The following is a 20738-nucleotide window of genomic DNA, read 5'->3' on the forward strand; positions in this document are numbered from 1 at the left end:
TTAAAGGGAACAGGGGGAAACTCTAGGAGTTTAGCCAAACCAATCAAGGTAAGCGTGGAGAGTGGTCCAGGCTAAATTCTCAGGAGAGGCGAGTAGGGTCAGGGGTCCACAATGAGTCCACAAAGTGATATACACAATGATTCTACTTGGACAGGTAAGTACAAAAATATTCTATTTGTTATAAGCTCAAAACACACTATAAAAATAAATCAAGCAGGTAATAATAGCACACAACACTCTAAATATAAAACATAGTCACAGCTGGTTAACCTTTTACCTGCCATGGGTTTCCCCCCCCAGTGCCAAGGCCTTTTTTGGTGATTTCAGTATTTCACCATGCCAAGCCTTCTAACATGTTCTCCTTCATTAACCCCTTAAGTGCCAAGGATGAGCTATCTCGTCCTTGGCACTGGGGAGGTAATCCCAAGGACGTGATACCTCGTCCTTGGCACTTAAAGGGTTAATGCAATGCATACAATTCACCGTACTCCTGGAAGCAAAGGTAAGTAGTTGCAATTGTAAAACCAGTCAACAGGAATAGAAACCCTAAATTGAATGGGGCCTTGTGCCCAAAGGAAGGGCCAAAGGTTTACAAAATATCTTTAGAAGATAGGACAAACTTAGGAAATGTTCCTGTGGGTGTGGAGATTTTTCCAGAAGAAGGGACAAAGTTAGGAAACGTTCCTGTGGGTGTGGAGCTTGTTCCAGAAGACGGGACAAAGTTAGGAAATGTTCCTGTGGGTGTGGAGATAGTTCCAGAAGACGGGACAAAGTTAGGAAATGTTCCTGTGGGTGTGGAGATGGTTCCAGAAGACGGGACACAGTTAGGAAATGTTCCTGTGGGTGTGGACATTGCTCCAGAAGTCTTTCAAAGGGATTTACAGTTAAGTAAAGAATAAGTCCTAGCTTCTAGAGCAGCTTTTACAACAAACGTTTAAAAAGCAATGGAATGGAAAATAAATCAAAATTCTAGGGGCACCGGTAAGTGTCGCAACGACTCATTGCCCTTACTCTGATTTTCTCAAAGGACTTGGCAGGTTGAATGGAAGGAGCGAGGGGGGGGCGGTGTTCGCAGGAGGTAGGTTTTCCCGCCCTTGGTATTCAGAAGAAGATGCACTAGAGCTGTTGGCGCAAGGAAGCTTCCCCTCGGGCCAGTTCCAGCAACAGTCACTGCAAACGGGTGATAGAAGGCATCTCATCAGTTGCAAACAAAGGAAGCCTTCCAGAACAGGACCCATTGAGGCTGGGACGCTGAAACTTGGCAGGAAGGAGACTTGTAGGACTAGCTAGAGACCCCGAAGTTCCAGGCAAAACACAGAAACAGCAATACTTCTGGCACAGCGCCCAGAATGGATCTGATCAGTCTACCTGGGGGCCCAGGGACACTTCGTAAGGCTGCAGGATCGTGAGAAGGTGTCGACACTGATTGGTTCCACCAGTCCAAAGTGTCGAAGAACCAACAAGAGTCTTCTGATATCAGGTAGTCCAGCAGGGCTTCACCAGGACCGCAGCAAGTGGGTGTCAGGCCTCTTCAGGATTCACCCTTGGGCCTTCCATGTCTGCACAGCTTCACAGCTTTCCTCTTCTCCTCCTCGTTCTCCTCTGCTAACCTCCTTCCTCCTTCTCCTCCCTAACTCTGTTCAGTTTTTGCTGACTGGTTGCCTGGTTCACCTCCAGAGCCTACAGGTCACAGGCTTCCCCGACAGTCGTTTGCACTTGCCTCTGGGCCGCTGCACTATGTTCAGTTTTACTGCACTTCAGCTTACGCTCCATGAACGGGGCAACCTCTCTGCACGTAACCCAGGGCCATGCAGGACTGGACGTGTGTTGCTCCACCCCCAAACCCCCGCACACCTTCCTTGCACCTCCGTCTGTACGCATGCATGGCCTAAATGTATTCGGATTAGTAAATTCAACTGTCCTGTCTCCCCCACACACACCTTTTTGTCCCCCCTCCTTGGCTTGCTCGCAACTGTAACACCATGTACTTGCACTAGAAGAATTGCTGCCAGGCCAACTATGCTAATTTTTATGTTAGATCATTCTGAAACTTCAAGGCCTAAGAATGGTTACTGTATTCACTTGTTCCCTTCCCACCTTGAAGTGCTTTGAAGCACTTTGAAGCACTCCACCTGTGTATAAGCACTGTATAAATAAACAATTACACAGGATACTTGGCTCCTCTTCCGATCTACTGAAATGGCTGCATGACTCATCATCTTAAATTCAGGCGAGTGATCAAACTCAGCCCTCCAATAGAAAACAGAAAATGTTAAATATGTAACTGCTGCCCCAGCTTGTTTTTACGCATATAAAAAAAAAAAAGTTACCAAAAATCCCTTTGGTGTAAGTCTAGGGTGATACAAAAGTATCCCCATTGCACTGCATTGGAAGATGCTGTGTGCAATATGAAAAGGTTACCCAAACAGGCAGCATGGCAAAAGGGAAACAGTCTCCCAGTACTGACAGTCTGAAGGACTAGTCAGTTTCCCCATAAGAAATTAGCAAAAGCCCAGGGGAACGCAGCTGAAGGCTTCACTGCTCAGTAAAAAGTCAGGACAAGGTGTAAAACAAAAGCAAAACGTTTGGGGGTCCATAGAATGTGAAGGGAAAGTTGCCTAAAAAGGAAATCTTTTCTAACAGCCGGCATGCATTTTCATGCCAGTGCAAATGCTGGGGATCCTTATGGAGCCCATCGGCTAAATGCACCAAGGAGGCTGACTCCATAGGGATCCACTGTAAATGCTGCCTGCCATGCAAGCATGGCGGGAAGCTTTTACAAGGTCATTGAAAGGCTGCCTGCCATGTGAGCATTGTAGGCATTGTTTACTCATACCCAAAATGTGGCGGCAGGGTATCTACGTCCAGCTGCAAAATGAGCTCCATAGAGAACATAGGCTCTCCAGTTCCTTGTTGTTGGCTGCGGAATGTTAGCAGGAGATTTGCTGACTTGGAGCAGAGGTTTCTTCACGGTTGCAAAGTGCAGTCTAGCAGTTCTCGTGAGAGGTGCTGTGGGGCAGTATCGAGACGGTATCAAGTTGCGCACAGAGTAGGTGGAGCCTGCTTACACCTGCAAGAGGTAGTGGAACGGTTAATAACCGCAGCACACGCGAAGCACACAATGTCCGTCGGTCTGTGGCACGCTGTGGGTACCCTTCCATAGCCCTCAGAAGAAGACAATTCTGTGGCTTTCAGCATAGACTCACTTTTTACGCTGAGTTTGAGGCAGAGGTATAGTTACCTTTCTGGTGTATACTGTCTATAGAACCATAGTTTGAGGCATGCGTCTGGGAAAACCGGGAAATACAGCAATACAAATGTGAAAATCTGGAGGGGACTTGCTAGAGTGCTGTTTTGAACATTAGTCTAGAAGATAGCTGTACCATGCCCTTATGCTAGTATGAACTGTCTTGACTTGAGGAGGTTATGGTAACAGAAGTAATTCTCACAGGGTGTAGGCACAGATTCTCAACCTTGCGGGGGAGGGGCTGGGCTGAAGCCCTATAATTATTGAGTACTGGAAAGAAGGGCGCGTGATCAGCCAGAGCCTTAGCGGGTTTGGTACCAGTGGTTTAGCGACTGCTTATAATTCCCTGGCAGTGAAATATGACGCACATCTTCAAAAATGCCGGGAGCTAATTAGCTCCTGCGTGTAGCTTAGAAGATCATCGTTAACCTAACAACAGATATCAGGAACTACTTTTGACTCCCCATGCCAATGCGTGCCATACAGACATACCTGCCCGACATGTACATCCCCAACACATACAGCTTAAGACACATGAAGGGTACTTTAAATCATATTGGGCCTCATTACGACCCTGGCGGTAAGGGATTACCGGTAATCCCTTAGCGCCTGATTACGAGGTCCCTTTGCGAGTTCCCACCTTAACGGCTGGTTTTACCAGCCATTAAGGAATGGACCCGCAAAGGGACCTTGGTGCTAATTACAGTACCGCAATTTGTGGTACCGTAATTACCGCTTTCCCCATTCCCATTATGCCCTATGGCGCAAAAATGGGGAAGGGCCATGGAGGAAGGGGGAATTACCGCCCCGCAAACCTTGTAATGGGGTGGTAATTCCCCCTTTCTCCATAGCAGAGTCGGTAAATTACCGGCATGGACCATGGTGCTATTAGCACCATGGTTTTCCGCCTGGGTCGTAATGAGGCCCATTGTGTCATATAGAAACACACACCTTCAATCATGTATGCAATGTTCTCAATGCTTTCCAATGGTTGCATCTTTCTCTCGCCTTCTTCATTCCTTTGGGCACCTCATCACTCCCATGTCACCATCCTCATCAATAGTATAACCTCTTTTGCGCTCCTTGAATTGGTCTCCTGGATCCTCTTCTCCAGCGCTAAGGTTCACATACGGTCCAGCCATCGGAATCTCTCCCCTAGCCTAGCGACTCTTCCTCAGTCTTTTGTCCTCGCCTCCAAATGAACTCTTTTATACACGCCAATTTCTCCAGCTTCTACTCCAAAAGCCCACACAGTGAGATGGCATCCGGATTTGTATAGCCCTGTACCTCCCCCAAAGCCTGGGCACTTGTCACGGGATGGTGAGGGGCTGCGATTGCCTGTTCTTAAAAGGCTCAACCCAGACTGCCTTTGGCAGGGGTAGGGCATGCGCCCTTTAAAGAGACCTCCCACTCCTAGTTGACACAATGTAACTGCCGTGGGACAGGAACGAAGCGAGGGTGACCAAACGTCCTACCTATACCACCCCTGGTTCACTGTCTGCACTCCTGGAGAAGCACCTGAGCCTTTTTGTCATCCACTCAGTGGGCCTCATTCCGAGTATGGTGGTAGTCATGGCGCTATTTGCGCCATGACTACCTCCCATACCGGTACCGAATCAGACTTGGTTCAATGAGGACTTATCAGTGTAGTCCGACATTTGCGGGACCGGTAAATCCCCATTGAAAAAGCCATTCCCCATTCCCATTTGAGCCCCCATAGGGCTCAATGGGAAAAGGGAAGGAGCAAATTGCGGTACCGTTATTAGCTCTGAAGTCCCTTAACGGGTCACGTCCATAATGCCTGGTCAGACCAGGCGTTAAAGGAGGGACCCGCTAAGGGACCTCGTAGTAGGGCAGTAAGGGAATACCAGCACCGGTCTCCTTAACGGTGCCCGGTATCCCTTACCGCCCTACTCGGAATGAGGCCCAGTGTCAAAAGAGTTTGCCACACTCCTTAAGAAATAATTTTACTCCCACTTCCAAGCCTTTTTTTGGAGCCCCGCCTTTAAAGGAGAAGGATTTTATGTTGGAGAAGTTGTCGATGTGTTAGGACCTAAATGAACAACTGAGGGTTTACCTGGTGAATATCTGAGTCAAGTAGAGCGATACAAGACTGCATGTAAATGTGAGCACTAAAATAAGAAATCAATAACACAATATATATATCTCACACAAGTCCGCTTGGTGGCCGACTGTGGTGCGAGATGTGGATTATGTAGACAATTTGGAGGCGAGGTCTGTTCAGAAGATGATGAGCAAAAGAGAAGTCTGTATATGGGAGCCCCCGTGAGTACTCGGTGGATGAGCTCTGTATATCTATTCTGAGAATAGAAGTGTGGATAACTACCACCATCATTCCCAAATTGCAAGTCCCATTAATCACTGGAACAGAAGTTCCCTAAATTCCTACAATGGGTCTCACAAGTAACACAAGTCGAACTGGGAAAGAAAACTCCCGGGGTGTATACATTCTCTACTGACAAACAAACCCCATTTGGAAACAATCAAAGAAACCCTCTTATTCCTTAGAAGGAGAATCCACAGAGTTGAGCGGAAGTGTATCTGACCAAACCAAGGGTTACGCCCCCTTTTTACTCCAGATAAACAAAACTTCAACTTATAAACTCACCGACTACGTCCCTCAAGGGGTTTAACTAAAACGACATCAGTTACTAGTGCTGTGCATACTGCGACGAGGAACCTACAGAAGGCAGCTCAGAACTATATAGAACAATGCAGTCCTTTCTTTGTGTTTAACAATGGACCCATCAATAAAAGAGAGAAAGGCCCCAAAACACAGCGTTGTAGTGATAGTAGAGGTAGCAGTGGCAGTGACAGCAGTTGATTGCGAGGCGAGAAGGAAAGTTGTTGGAGCAGGCAAGAAATGAGTGAAAGAAAATGATGAAGAAAAAGCAGTGATTGGAGATGTGGAAAGGCAAAGGAGAATCGTGCCGCAGAGAAAAAGCGGAAAAAAGACAAAAACCACTTCACAATACGGGAGACCAGCAGCACATCGCTGTGGAAGTCCAAGTGCAGGCAGAAACCAGGACTTTACACAGTGGTATCACCGACATCTCACCGGGGCCCAATCAAGATGTGAAAATGCTGCAGTTGAGCTCGAACGTGCATGCAGCCAGTGCGTTGGGAAACCACAGTCGAGCAGGATTGCGGTGTGCTGGATCAGGCAATCGGCCTGCCTAGATGGCCAACCGAGCCCGTAAACAGATAATCACCTGTGAAACGGGAGGGGAGCATACACAGAGAAGAACGAGCGGGAGGAAGGAAGCCAGAACAGGATACAATACCCACTAGCATCCAAAGCCTGTGGGTCTGTCAGCGGGCACTGAACGCCTGATACAGAGAATGAAGAAAATAAACCTCCCGCCTGGCAGAGGTGTCACCGCCAACTCCCTGGTGGAACCGAGCAGAAGACCCAAGGAATACCAACTTCACAAACTGGGGTTGGCGGCAGAAGTCCAGGGAGAGCATAACGGTACTTGTGGGGACCCCGGACCACTTGGCTGATACCAGGTAAACGTACAGCAGGAGCTACCAGTAAGCTATCAGCTGGGAAGAGTGGGATGTGACAATAAATTGGTGGAAAGGGGACAATATTGCAGTAGCCAGCCTCCCTGTTGTTAAAGTCTACCCTGAGCAAAGGTGGTAGCGTTGAGAAAAAGAAACCAGCCTACCAGACTAAGGGCCTCATTACACGGATGGCGGTGGACCAAGGTGCTATTAGCACCTTGGTCCATGCCGGTAAAATACCGGCACCGCCTTGGTGGAAAGGGGAATTATCGCCCTATTCCAAGGTTGGTGGGGCGGTAATTCCCCCTTCCCCCAATGCCCTTCCCCATTCCCATTTTTGCCCCATAGGGCTCTATGGGAATGGGGAAGGCGCCAATTACGGTGCCGCAAATTGCGGGACCGTAATTAGCTCCCTGGTCCCTTTGCGGGTTGGTTTTTAACGCCTGCAAAAAGCAGGCGTTAAATTCCCCAACACGCAAAGGGACCTCGTAGTAAGGCAGTAAGGATTTACCGGTACCCTTACCGCCTACCGTGCAATGAGGCCCTAACTATTTTGAAATAACCTTTTTTTGGTCTACGGCCGAATAGAGAAACAGTTGTAATCTGAGCACAACACATTTATCCATAAAGAGTTATTACACAAATGGAAATTGGCTATTCGTCTTGATTCTGGGGATAACAGTTAGTAAAACTATTACTCTCACTCGTCCACGTCCGAGTGGATTTGGCAGGAACTACTAAAGAATAGGTTTTGACACAGGACTGTGTATATTAATTTTGGACATTGTGACAACACCCGTCTCATTAGTTGGTTTTGTGGAGGCAGGGAAGCCCCCCAAAGAGATAGGGCTGATGAGGCATTGTTCCACCTCTTCTATTATTTAAATAAAAGCAACTGTGAACCACCCAACACTGTGCCCAACTCCTTACTCTGCCCCGCACATGGTCCAGAAATGCTCCTTGCACTTTAGTCTGTGCACCGTCCAAGGAGCAGCTTTTATACACTGTCATACGCTCTTTTTAAATGGGTCAACTCTTACTCAGTATATGGGGGCTACATTCAGCCAGCAAGAGATCTATGCTCTTAACTTATGGATAGAAACAGCATGTATCCACAGGATTATACAGGCCTCAGACGAGCAAAGAGGCAGGCAAGGCTACCCTGATCAAAGGCCACGCATCATTTACGACCGATAAGACCAGACATGACAGGAATGATTCATGCATTAGAACTAACGGGAGCCTGGCCAATAGTCACCTCCCTTTGGTGATAGTATAGGCGCCCATCACAAATCAGAGCCCATTCCTAGGCAAGACTTGAAAGAGGCAACCGCCGAGATGACGATGGGAGGAAACTCCTTGACGGCACCAACACTGGACCACTCAGGCACGGTTTAGAGAACATACAATGGGGGCAACTAAGGAAGCGGTAAACAAAATCATTGAGATAGATCTGAATGAAGTTTGGATACATTTCAACCCAGACATCACAGATTCCACTTTTTACTCGCATGCCCATAAAGTATACACAAGAATAGATTCATGTATGCCCTTCACTGCACCAAATGGAGAATATCAAAATAGAACCATACATCCTCTCCAATTATTACCTTGTATATGCCAGAGAAAGAAAAGAAGAAGGAAAGAAGCTAGTGAGGATTGACTCCTGCCAAGTATGAAATGATGTGCTCTATGTATGAGGAGAATTGAGGGGCGAGTGACTTTTCAAACCCCTCTACCTAGACCAGGTCATGCCACCGATTCAAGCTCCCTAATCACCACTTGAATTCACTGGCTTGGCACCGAGTTTAATTCAGCACTTGCTCCTTCTCTCTCTTTCCTACGTGCTCAACCATGGATCTCACCGGCCATCCAACAGCACAGGACAGCAGTGCATCTGCGCGGGTGGAAAATCCTCTCCCCCATCCAGTGTCTCCATCATCTCATTACTGTACCAGACTATGCAAGAAGTTGCTACTACACTAAATATAATTTAGTCTTACATCCGCTTTCCCTTTCTCACTCATCTGACAATGCAGCTACACTTCTCCAATATTCGGGACACCCTGACTGTCCTCCCTTTCCCTTGTTTATAGAACCACTACTACCTCCTCACTTTCAGGCTTCCAACACACCACAATGTCTCTCCCAGTCAACTCTTCTCTGTCCTATAGTACATCCCCAAAATGTTCATGGTGGTCACTGCAATATTAATTGAGAAGAAACCCACCGCTACCCCAGGTACCGCCAATGAATGACCCATCTAATTCAAACTTTAATCACAATACTCAGTAGCCAGAAGTCAACTGACTGCCCCCCTGGCAGACACTGCACAAAACCCATTCATATCTCCAACATTGGTTCACCACTGCTGTCGGTCATCGATAATCAGTCTGCTTGACGCTCTACCCCATTGTCTAAGTTGATCATCTGTAAAGAAGGCATGGGATCAACAGTAAGACAGACACAAGTGGCTACAGTTAAAGGGTGTTTAGAGAACTAAAAAGGTTTGTAAAATGTCTATCTAATCCTAAATCTAAAGATGGGAGCAAGCTAGGGCCATCAAATAATAATAACGCAGTCCTAGTGGTGTCTTGTCAAAATAAAAGGGCCAATACCAATTAACCTATTGCTGCTAAATACAAATAGTGTGGGAAACAATGTTATGTAAAAGAAAGAAGTGGTCAAGAAATGATACGTCAGGATATTCAGGCCGTTGGCCTCCCTTCCCCACGTTTTCAACACGGGACAAGGCAGCACACTCGAGCTTGGCACAGTCTCTGGCTTCTTCAGCACGAGGGTGCAGTTCAAACATTAGCATCAGGGCCTTCTGTGTCCAAGTCTATTTGCCTTTCAAAGTCTCTTCTTTCAGAGGGCCTTATGCGACAAACAAACAATACGTTATTTTCCTCTCAGGATTTCACACATACTCAATTTCTCAGGTGATACACTATTCACCGCGGATCCCCCTCAGCCCAGCTCAGATCCTCTTTAACACAATGCTCGTAGAATTTCCATGTATCCAATTTATCGGGTGATTCACGGTTCACCCCCGGACCCCTTCCTCAGCCGGGCTCAGATCAGTTTCAACACAATGTTCAATTAGTCTCCCTCCGCTGGGCTCGGACCAATTTTAATTCACTAACACAAACTTGCTTTAACCAAAAACTTTCAATTGATCTCCCTCATTCGGGCTCGGACCAACTTTATCTACTTAGTCATCAACTTTCTTTACTCTATCAACATCGAAGACTTTCGATTGTGCACAGGATTTTACTTGACCCGTTGCAAGACCACTTCGATGCACAGTTCTTTACCACTCTTTCACTTTTGCCAACTCTCAGTTGGATACCTTATAGAAACCTTCGAATGGGCAAGCACGCGGTGACGGACCACTCTGTAAAAGGTATTGTATCTTGGTTTCAAAGTTCAATCACTCATCTGCTGTTCAATTGTACTCACGTTGGTTATCACATGTGTTTCATACACTGTTCGCTTCAGTGCTCACCATACAATGATGCAGCTTGCAACCTTGGCTTCAACAGACCGGTCTGTTTTCGGTCTCCCCAACTCACCGGCTGTGTTGATTTCACTGGCGCTGCTTCGTTGCAGGGGCCAAGGACAAAACATGGCAGCAGGCGATTCTCCCCACCTTCATTATCGAAGCGGGAGGGCCCCGGGTACCTCCGACACACAATGCAGTATTCTTCAGCCTGGTTTCCTGGTCGTATGCATTGTATTCGAGGTTTCGTGAAAGTAACAGTTCCTTGTTGAAAAGGTCAAGGGCACTTACCCCCTTGCGATCCCCTTCTGTTTCGCCGTCTTTCTCCTCGTGTTAAACTGCCATCTTGGAACTGCGGTTTCCTTGTGTGCTTTGCCTCGCTTAAAGGGTGCTCTCGTGCTCTGCCTTTTATCCGTGGGGGGAAGTGTAATGGAAGTCAGGTGTGCGTGATGGTCAGTAATTGCCTGGCCGGACAGGTCAGGTATGCGGCTAGGGTGTTAGTCCGTTTTCTCTCATAGTGAGCTGTCCATGAGAAAGTGGTTGTGTTATGAAAGAAGGGGGGGGGGGGAAGTAGAGTAGAGTTTCTAAGTATCCTGGTAGGATGGGATAAAGCCGTAACAGGGAAGGGGATACCGCGTGCGCCATCCGGTGTCCCACTCCTAGAAGACCCCTCACCCAGATGATCGTCCCGCACTGGTCCACCCCCAGGAACTGGTTCCAAAAGCCATGGCGTGTCCTGGCCACCTAGATTGCAGATCCCTGGGGACTAGCGGGTGAGACACCTTCAGGTTTCTCGCACCTCCCTTCCACCTTCAGCAGCCTCCACATGTTCGATTTCAGGGCATAACCTCAGTCAGTGGTCCCCTCCTCTAAAACCTCTAGTCCCTCAGCAAACGCATCTTGTCCTTTGATTTCTCATACTAGGATACTCAAATAATCTTTACCTTCTCCCTCCTTCACATTCCGTCCCCACCAGTGTCGCCTCCGCCCAAGTTATCCTCTGACATTACTGTGTTTCTACTCACCAACACTGGGTGTAGCAATATTGTCTGTTGCCCAACTATGACTAAATTGATCCTACAGCGGCCTCGAATGCGAAACCCACATTCCCCTTTCCTCCTGACCCCACACCTCAAGTCGTACAATCTGGGGATACTCTATGACAGTAATCTATAACTTTAAGACTGCCACTCCTCCAGCTGCCAAGCGTAACAGCATTCACAATCCCAAATGACGTCCCCTTATTACCTTTAAGTCCAAATAAAACACTCCATGGCAGGTTGGACGATTGCTCCAGCCTCCCTATGGGCATCACACTCTGCTCCTCTCAAACAGGTTGTGAACTTTATTACGAGTGCCCTTGAAACCTCCCACTATCCTGAGCCACCTCTGGAAAACACCTTTGTGTAGTGTTGTCATCCAAGCAAAACTATTCCTATTCATTCATCTTCTTTTCTTTCACTACATCCATACACCCCTCCCACCACACCAACTTACGGAATCTATCAATAGCACCTTCTCACCCCGACTCAAGGCCTCCCGAATTACCCCAACCACGGTCACCAGTAGATTGCATCTCTCTGAAGAGCTGTAAATACTGTCCTTACTGAAGCAGTAAGCTTATCGATGCCCCAAGCACGGTTTCCAACTCCTTCCCCACCATCATCTGGCATGATGCATTCACTACTATATGATGACGTTGTGAAGCACCCACAAATGGGACTACTCCGGCCACCAACATACACTCACACAGAGCACGCCCTATAGAGCTTACCGACATCTGATCTCCCACTGACCACACCCTAGAGAGCTCATCACATCCTAGGGAGCTCATCAACATACACTCACACATAGAGCACGCCCTATAGAGTTTACCAACATCTGATCTCCCACTGACCACACCCTAGAGAGCTCATCACATCCTAGAGAGCTCATCAACATACAATCACACAGAGCACGCCCTATAGAGTTTACCGACATCTGATCTCCCACTGACCACACCCTAGAGAGCTCATCACATCCTAGAGAGCTCATCAACATACACTCACACATAGAGCACGCCCTATAGAGTTTACCAACATCTGATCTCACACTGACCACAACATAGACAGCTCATCACATCTTAGAGAGCTCATCACCATACACTCACACTGACCACACACCAGAGAGCTCATCAATATACACTCTCACACTGAGAGCAGCATAGATGTATGCACAATCATTAAAAAGAAATATGTCCCGAAAGGTCAGTGTCCTCTTTCCCCGTTGCTCTATGCTATCCATCTTGAGCCCCTCCTCGCCACTATTGGGTTCACTAGAGAAATTAAAGGGATCCCCTTGGGGGGGTGGGGGTGCAGGGTAGAACACAAAGTCGCAGCATTTGCGGACAACTTATTATTAATGATTACGGACCCAGAGAAGACCTTGGGGATGGCGGGCCCGGTATTGCAACAATTTTGGTGGTGGCAGGTTTAAAAATAAAAGTCCACAAATAGGTTTTGAACCAGACGGTCCTGTCTGAAAAAGTCAAGGCTCTGCAGAAACCCCTTCCTTATAGATGGGTGAATAAAGCCATAACATACTAGGTGTAAGGATCACCGGCAACTTAGACACCTCATTTGCCATCGATTATCCACCCCACTTAGAGAAAATTCAAAAGATGCCATCTGACTAGGGTCCCTTTTTTCGATATCATGGTAGGGGAGGGTCAATGTCTTGAAAACGGTTATCCTTCCGAAGTTGCTCCCAATAAGGGTATCCAACACTTACTTCTGGGCTCTGCAAAAACAAATGGGGGCATTCATCTAGAACCACAAAAACCCTTGGGTATCAAGACAGGTCATGAGAACCCTTAGGAGCAAAGGAGGCCTGTGTGAACCTGACTTTAGAGCATACTACCGCACTGCACAGGTTAGGGTGATTAAAGATTGGTTTAGGGAAGATCGGGCTAAGGTGTGGAGAACCATGAACAGGGCAGTGGCAGGGGCCCCGTTAGAGGAGGTCCTATGGCATCAGAAGGAAGACAAACCAAAAAGCATGTTTAGCATCGATATATGGGCGCTAGTAGGAGAATCATGGAATGAATCAGTGAGACTGGCGAGATTGACCACCTTCCCTTCTCCACTAACACCTTTGATTAGGAATCCCCAATTTACACCGGGTATGAGGGGCAGAGAGTTTGACAAGTGGCAAGAGGGGGGAGGTGCAGAATGCTGAGGGACATGTTCTATGAGCAAGAATTGAAATCCTTCAACCAGTGTAGACAGGATCTTGACCTAATAGAAGGAGAGAGATTCCGTTATCTCCAATTGAGACACTGGTTGCTCCACCCTTAAGAGGGCCGCCATTAGCTAAACCCCTTTGAAAAATATGTCTCAACGGAAGCAGAGGATAAACACATTGGGCCTGATTCATGGAATGTTTTCCTATGGGATTGTGCCATGATAAAACACTTCCATGAATCAGGCCCATTGTCGGGGCAATCTATGGCATCAATAAAGAGAGAGAGGAACCAGGAAATAGGAGATACATGGAGAGATGGGAGATAACGGTGGGGCAAACGTTAGAGAGGGAGCAGTGGGCCACTCTATGGGCACGAATTCCCAAGTTAACAAGGGCAATCCAGATACAAGAAAAATGGAAGATGATGGTCCAGTGGCATTTGACCCCAGAGAGGCTACACAGGTTCTATAAGGCAGTCTCGGACAGGTGTTGGAGGGAATGTGGGGAAGCAGGATGTGGAAACACATTTGGTGGGAGTGTCCGTCCATCCGTCCATATTGGGCAGGGATCGAATCAACACTGGAAGAGATCTTTTGGGTACAAGTAGTGGGATTTAGAGGAATGGCTATCTTGGGATTGGGAGGGATTCTGGAGGAAATACAAACAAAGTCACAAAGGGAAGTGTACGTGATCCTAGTGATGGCGGGGCCCTGGTCGCAGCCCAGATATGGCAAAAGAAAGGAACCTCCCACAGTGCAGGATTGGATGGGAAATGTATGGGGTTTAGTAGCACAGAGTGGGTTACTTACTCCCTCCAGGGGGAACACCAACGCTTCCACATGGAATGGGACGTGATACTGAAGTTCCTCCAATGGGACGCTAGGAGTGCATGGTGCCCGAGGAAGAGGAAACATTTGGGGGTGTTTCGACCACCAGAACTTCATGGGACTCAAGCTGGCATGGACTTATGAGTCCTTGGACAATGGATAAGGCAAAGCCTCAACCCACAGCCGATCGTCAAATGAGAGACAGGAAGGTTTGGGGGTGAGGGGGGAGTTGGGCACAGGATGGAGGACGGTGGAGAATAAAAGAAAATACAACATTTGGTTAATGGATGGAGAAACGGAGCTACGGTTGGAATAGGGTGGGGGAGGAAGGGGAAGTTGTTTTGTGGAAAATGCCAATAAAAACAAATATATGTTAGAGAACATGGGCCTCAGACATGCCTCATTAACCCCTGAAGTGCTGAACATGTGCACTCTTGTCTTAAATGATGTAGAAATTAATTCAAAGCCTGAACTAGGAGGTGAAAAGGCTGGAACCTTGCTGAAGGCACCATTACCCTTTAAATATAACACATCTGCAAAAATAGGTAGAACCACAGGAGAGGCATGGCTGTCGTAATCATGATGTACTCTAGAAGTACAGGCGTACCCCTCATGCAAATGTTCAGCGACCCATTGCACACTTGGTTACAAATGACAAAGCCTCAGCACAGCAATTGGCTAAACACCCAGGTTATGACACACACCATCAAGCAAATGCTCAACATCACACCACGCCTCCTATCCTCTCTGTACCAAACCCTACTCATGGGGGGGCTTCAACTATTGAGTAGACAAACCAAACAGCACGGTAACCGCAAGAGATATGTAAATATGACTATCCATGAATATAAACCTGTCCCTATCTCACTTTTCACGCTCCCAAAACAGTCTCCCTTGTCTGGTGCCAGCTGGAAAACTGGTCCAGTGTCCCCATGGGCATCGCACTCTCCTCCTCTCAACCAAGCCTTGAACTGCTCTATCAGTTCCCTCCACAAGCTCCCACTACCTTCACCCACCTTCATGCAATGCCTTAGAATCTTCAACTTTATTTGCAAATGCTCACCCACAAAGGAGCTTTCTCTTCTGTCTTCACTCATGCCCGCCTCTGCCTCAGTCCAGTTGTTTGCATCGATGTCCTTGTGATCACCAATAGGTGGTCCCTCTTCTTTAATCTCCTCCGTTGCTTCGTCCTGGTAATCTATAACCAGCTGCTCCACATATTTGATACTTTCTCTTCCCTCAGAGCGAGTGGCACCCTCGTCAGATGACTCTGCTTCTTCACTAGTCCTTGCATACTGCTCCGAGCCCTGGCGGTCTCTGCCAGATGCCTTCTCTAGTGGCGTATGGTGGGATGGGTGAAGGTGCAGTATTTGGGGTATTAGAAATGGCTTTTGCCCCAAGTCCTTGAGAAGCCTGCTACACTTCACCCCTTCCTCCTCCAAGGCGACAGCAGCCCCTTGCTTTTGCATTGTCCTCCTTTTCTTTGGACAGTGTTGTGCTTTTACAGATGGTTCGTCCTCCAAACCACCCTCATTGCACAACTCCTCATCTAAACTATTAAGCGTTCTCACAAATGGCTGCTCCTCTTCCATACTCTGATGGACGTTGCAAGATGATTCATCCACCAAACCACTGCAGAGCCTTACACTTGGATTATCCTGTGTTATCTGTTGGGTGCTGATCGATAGCCCCTCACCCAAACCCTCATGTGATTCTAGAATTGGCTCCTCCTCCATATACGGATTGGCTCCAAGAACTAGCATCTCACCAAAACCCTTGGGGGAATCCATGGATGGCGCCACATGTTTTACTGTTGCAACAGCTGTGCACTGCTTTTTGCAGCCCTTTGTATTATCATAAGAGGTAGTGGCTCCGAGTAATACCAGCCTCCCTGAGCCCTGGGAGTTTCCAACAGCTGTCTCTTCTTCCTCTTTAATAATCACTTCCTCCTCCAAGTCACTGACAGGCAGCTTCAATTCCAAGTCTCGGGGGTCTGTGACGGGTAGCTCTGCCTCCACGTTCACCAACGTTTGCTTGGCAGAACCCTGGAAATATTCAGCCGTCTCTTCTTTAATCCTTTCTATTAATGCAGGCCTTGTGCATGCAGTCCCTAAACAAACAAAAAAAGAGAAATGTCTTTATTGCAAATAGATGTCTAATAAGAAAGATCACATTCAGTGCAAGGAGCTGCTTCGAGCAAACCAATCTACATCCTGGTGGGGAGCCAGCCCACTCCATGCCCAATTATCCAGCACCATCAAATCGGCTGACACTAAGACTAAGAATACGAGTTGACAAGAGCAAGGATTCACAATTGTATTATTCTTGCCACTGCAACCTCCCCATCAAAAGGCCACATATGAAAACTACTCCTTCGCCCACCAGGACATGGCTAGGGGAGGAGCAAGCGACACCTGCAGCATCAACAAACAAGGCTCCCATTTATGGACTCACACAGTGTTGCACCTACATCGCCTGCGGGCGTAGCCCAACTTTCCCAACTAGGTGGATGCTGCAGGTGATCAGCCGCAGTCCTGTCTGAAAGCAGCATGCAGGTGGAGAACCGCAAACATAGGTAGATTATATAACCGCTGTAGGAGGAACGTCCATGCCATGGCAACCTGCAGAAGGTGCTTTGACTCGTTGCCTGAAACCCCCAAGGAATGGAGGATGCCCAGTAATATTGGCACGTTGCCTGAAGCCCCCTAGGAATGGAGGATGCCCAGTAACATTGGCTTGGTGCCTGAAGCCCCCTAGGAATGGAGGATGCCCAGTAATATTGGCTTCTTGCCTGAAGCCCCCTAGAAATGGAGGATGCCCAGTAATATTGGCTTCTTGCCGGAAGCCCCCTAGGAATGGAGGATGCCCAGTAACATTGGCTTGGTGCCTGAAACCCCCTAGGAATGGAGGATGCCCAGTAACATTGGCTTGGTGCCTGAAACCCCCTAGGAATGGAGGATGCCCAGTAACATTGGCTTGGTGCCTGAAGCCCCCTAGGAATGGAGGATGCCCAGTAATATTGGCTTCTTGCCTGAAGCCCCCTAGAAATGGAGGATGCCCAGTAATATTGGCTTCTTGCCGGAAGCCCCCTAGGAATGGAGGATGCCCAGTAACATTGGCTTGGTGCCTGAAACCCCCTAGGAATGGAGGATGCCCAGTAATATTGGCACGTTGCCTGAAGCCCCCTAGGAATGGAGGATGCCCAGTAATATTGGCTTCTTGCCTGAAGCCCCCTAGGAATGGAGGATGCCCAGTAACATTGGCTTCTTGCCTGATGCCCCCTAGGAATGGAGGATGCCCAGTAATATTGGCTTCTTGCCTGAAGCCCCCTCGGAATGGAGGATGTCCAGTAACATTGGCTTGGTGCCTGAAACCCCCTAGGAATGGAGGATGCCCAGTAACATTGGCTTGGTGCCTGAAGCCCCCCAGGGAATGGAGGATGCCCAGTAATATTGGTTTGTTGCCTGAAGCCCCCTAGGAATGGAGGATGCCCAGTAATATTGGCACGTTGCCTGAAGCCCCCTAGGAATGGAGGATGCCCAGTAATATTGGCACGTTGCCTGAAACCCCCTAGGAATGGAGGATGCCCAGTAATATTGGTTTGTTGCCTGAAGCCCCCTAGGAATGGAGGATGCCCAGTAACATTGGCTTGGTGCCTGAAGCCCCCTAGGAATGGAGGATGCCCAGTAATATTGGCTTCTTGCCGGAAGCCCCTTAGAAATGGAGGATGCCCAGTAACATTGGTTGTTGCCTGATGCCCCCTAGGAATGGAGGATGTCCAGTAATATTGGCTTCTTGCCTGAAACCCCCTAGGAATGGAGGATGCCCAGTAATATTGGCACGTTGCCTGAAGCCCCCTAGGAATGGAGAATGCCCAGTAACATTGGCTTGGTGCCTGAAGCCCCCTAGGAATGGAGGATGCCCAGTAATATTGGCACGTTGCCTGAAGCCCCCTAGGAATGGAGGATGCCCAGTAATATTGGCTTGTTGCCTGAAGCCCCCTAGGAATGGAGGATGCCCAGTAATATTGGCTTCTTGCCTGAAGCCCCCTAGGAATGGAGGATGCCCAGTAACATTGGCTTCTTGCCTGATGCCCCCTAGGAATGGAGGATGCCCAGTAATATTGGCTTCTTGCCTGAAGCCCCCTCGGAATGGAGGATGTCCAGTAACATTGGTTTGGTGCCTGAAACCCCCTAGGAATGGAGGATGCCCAGTAATATTGGTTTGTTGCCTGAATCCCCCCAGGGAATGGAGGATGCCCAGTAATATTGGTTTGTTGCCTGAAGCCCCCTAGGAATGGAGAATGCCCAGTAACATTGGCTTGGTGCCTGAAGCCCCCTAGGAATGGAGGATGCCCAGTAATATTGGCTTGTTGCCTGAAGCCCCCTAGGAATGGAGGATGCCCAGTAACATTGGCTTGGTGCCTGAAGCCCCCTAGGAATGGAGGATGCCCAGTAATATTGGCACGTTGCCTGAAGCCCCCTAGGAATGGAGGATGCCCAGTAATATTGGCTTGTTGCCTGAAGCCCCCTAGGAATGGAGGATGCCCAGTAATATTGGCTTCTTGCCTGAAGCCCTCTAGGAATGGAGGATGCCCAGTAACATTGGCTTCTTGCCTGATGCCCCCTAGGAATGGAGGATGCCCAGTAATATTGGCTTCTTGCCTGAAGCCCCCTCGGAATGGAGGATGTCCAGTAATATTGGTTTGGTGCCTGAAACCCCCTAGGAATGGAGGATGCCCAGTAATATTGGTTTGTTGCCTGAAGCCCCCCAGGGAATGGAGGATGCCCAGTAATATTGGTTTGTTGCCTGAAGCCCCCTAGGAATGGAGAATGCCCAGTAACATTGGCTTGGTGCCTGAAGCCCCCTAGGAATGGAGGATGCCCAGTAATATTGGCTTGTTGCCTGAAGCCCCCTAGGAATGGAGGATGCCCAGTAACATTGGCTTGGTGCCTGAAGCCCCCTAGGAATGGAGGATGCCCAGTAATATTGGCTTCTTGCCTGAAGCCCCCTAGGAATAGAGGATGCCCAGTAATATTGGTTTGTTGCCTGAAGCCCCCTAGGAATGGAGGATGCCCAGTAACATTGGCTTGGTGCCTGAAGCCCCCTAGGAATGGAGGATGCCCAGTAATATTGGCTTCTTGCCTGAAACCCCCAGGGAATGGAGGATGTCCAGTAATATTGTCTTGTTGCCTGAAGCCCCCTAGGAATGGATGATGCCCAGTAATATTGGCACGTTGCCTGAAGCCCCCTAGGAATGGAGGATGCCCAGTAACATTGGCTTGTTGCCTGAAACCCCCAGGGAATGGAGGATGCCCAGTAATATTGGCTTCTTGCCTGAAACCCCCAGGGAATGGAGGATGTCCAGTAATATTGTCTTGTTGCCTGAAGCCCCCTAGGAATGGAGGATGCCCAGTAATATTGGTACGTTGCCTGAAGCCCCCTAGGAATGGAGGATGCCCAGTAACATTGACTTGTTGCCTGAAACCCCCAGGGAATGGAGGATGCCCAGTAATATTGGCTTCTTGCCTGAAACCCCCAGGGAATGGAGGATGCCCAGTAATATTGGTTGTTGCCTGAAGCCCCCTAGGAAAGGAGGATGCCCGGGAATATTGGCTTGTTGCCTGAAACCCCCAGGGAATGGAGGATGCCCAGTAATATTGGTTGTTGCCTGAAACCCCCAGGGAATGGAGGATGCCCAGTAATATTGGCTTATTGCCTGAAGCCCCCTAGGAATGGAGGATGCCCAGTAATATTGGCACGTTGCCTGAAGCCCCCTAGGAATGGAGGATGCCCAGTAACATTGGCTTGTTGCCTGAAACCCCCAGGGAATGGAGGATGCCCAGTAACATTGGCTTGTTGCCTGAAACCCCCAGGGAATGGAGGATGCCCAGTAATATTGGCTTGTTGCCTGAAACCCCCAGGGAATGGAGGATGCCCAGTAATATTGGTTGTTGCCTGAAGCCCCCTAGGAAAGGAGGATGCCCAGTAATATTGGCTTGTTGCCTGAAACCCCCAGGGAATGGAGGATGCCCAGTAATATTGGCTTGTTGCCTGAAACCCCCAGGGAATGGAGGATGTCCAGTAATATTGTCTTGTTGCCTGAAGCCCCCTAGGAATGGAGGATGCCCAGTAATATTGGCACGTTGCCCGACGCCCCCTAGGAATGGAGGATGCCCAGTAACATTGGCTTGTTGCCTGAAACCCCCAGGGAATGGAGGATGCCCAGTAATATTGGCTTGTTGCCTGAAACCCCCAGGGAATGGAGGATGCCCAGTAATATTGGCTTGTTGCCTGAAACCCCCAGGGAATAGAGGATGCCCAGTAATATTGTCTTGTTGCCTGAAGCCCCCTAGGAATGGAGGATGCCCAGTAATATTGGCACGTTGCCTGACGCCCCCTAGGAATGGAG

The 20738-nt window shown here is 48.6% G+C and overlaps 1 protein-coding gene across 1 annotated transcript in view; it reads right to left on the reverse strand.

Moving 5' to 3' along the window:
- Window positions 1-20738, reverse strand: part of LOC138565383 (uncharacterized) — a 77410-nt gene that overhangs the window by 21848 nt on the left and 34824 nt on the right. The window contains exon 3 of the mRNA XM_069642974.1: window positions 15390-16436. Coding sequence (XP_069499075.1) covers window positions 15390-16436 — 1047 coding nt within the window. The remainder of the gene's footprint in view (window positions 1-15389; window positions 16437-20738) is intronic.

The sequence above is a fragment of the Ambystoma mexicanum genome, chromosome 1p (genome assembly GCF_040938575.1).
Source record: "Ambystoma mexicanum isolate Mex_15411 chromosome 1p, UKY_AmexF1_1, whole genome shotgun sequence".
Classification (NCBI taxonomy): domain Eukaryota; kingdom Metazoa; phylum Chordata; class Amphibia; order Caudata; family Ambystomatidae; genus Ambystoma; species Ambystoma mexicanum.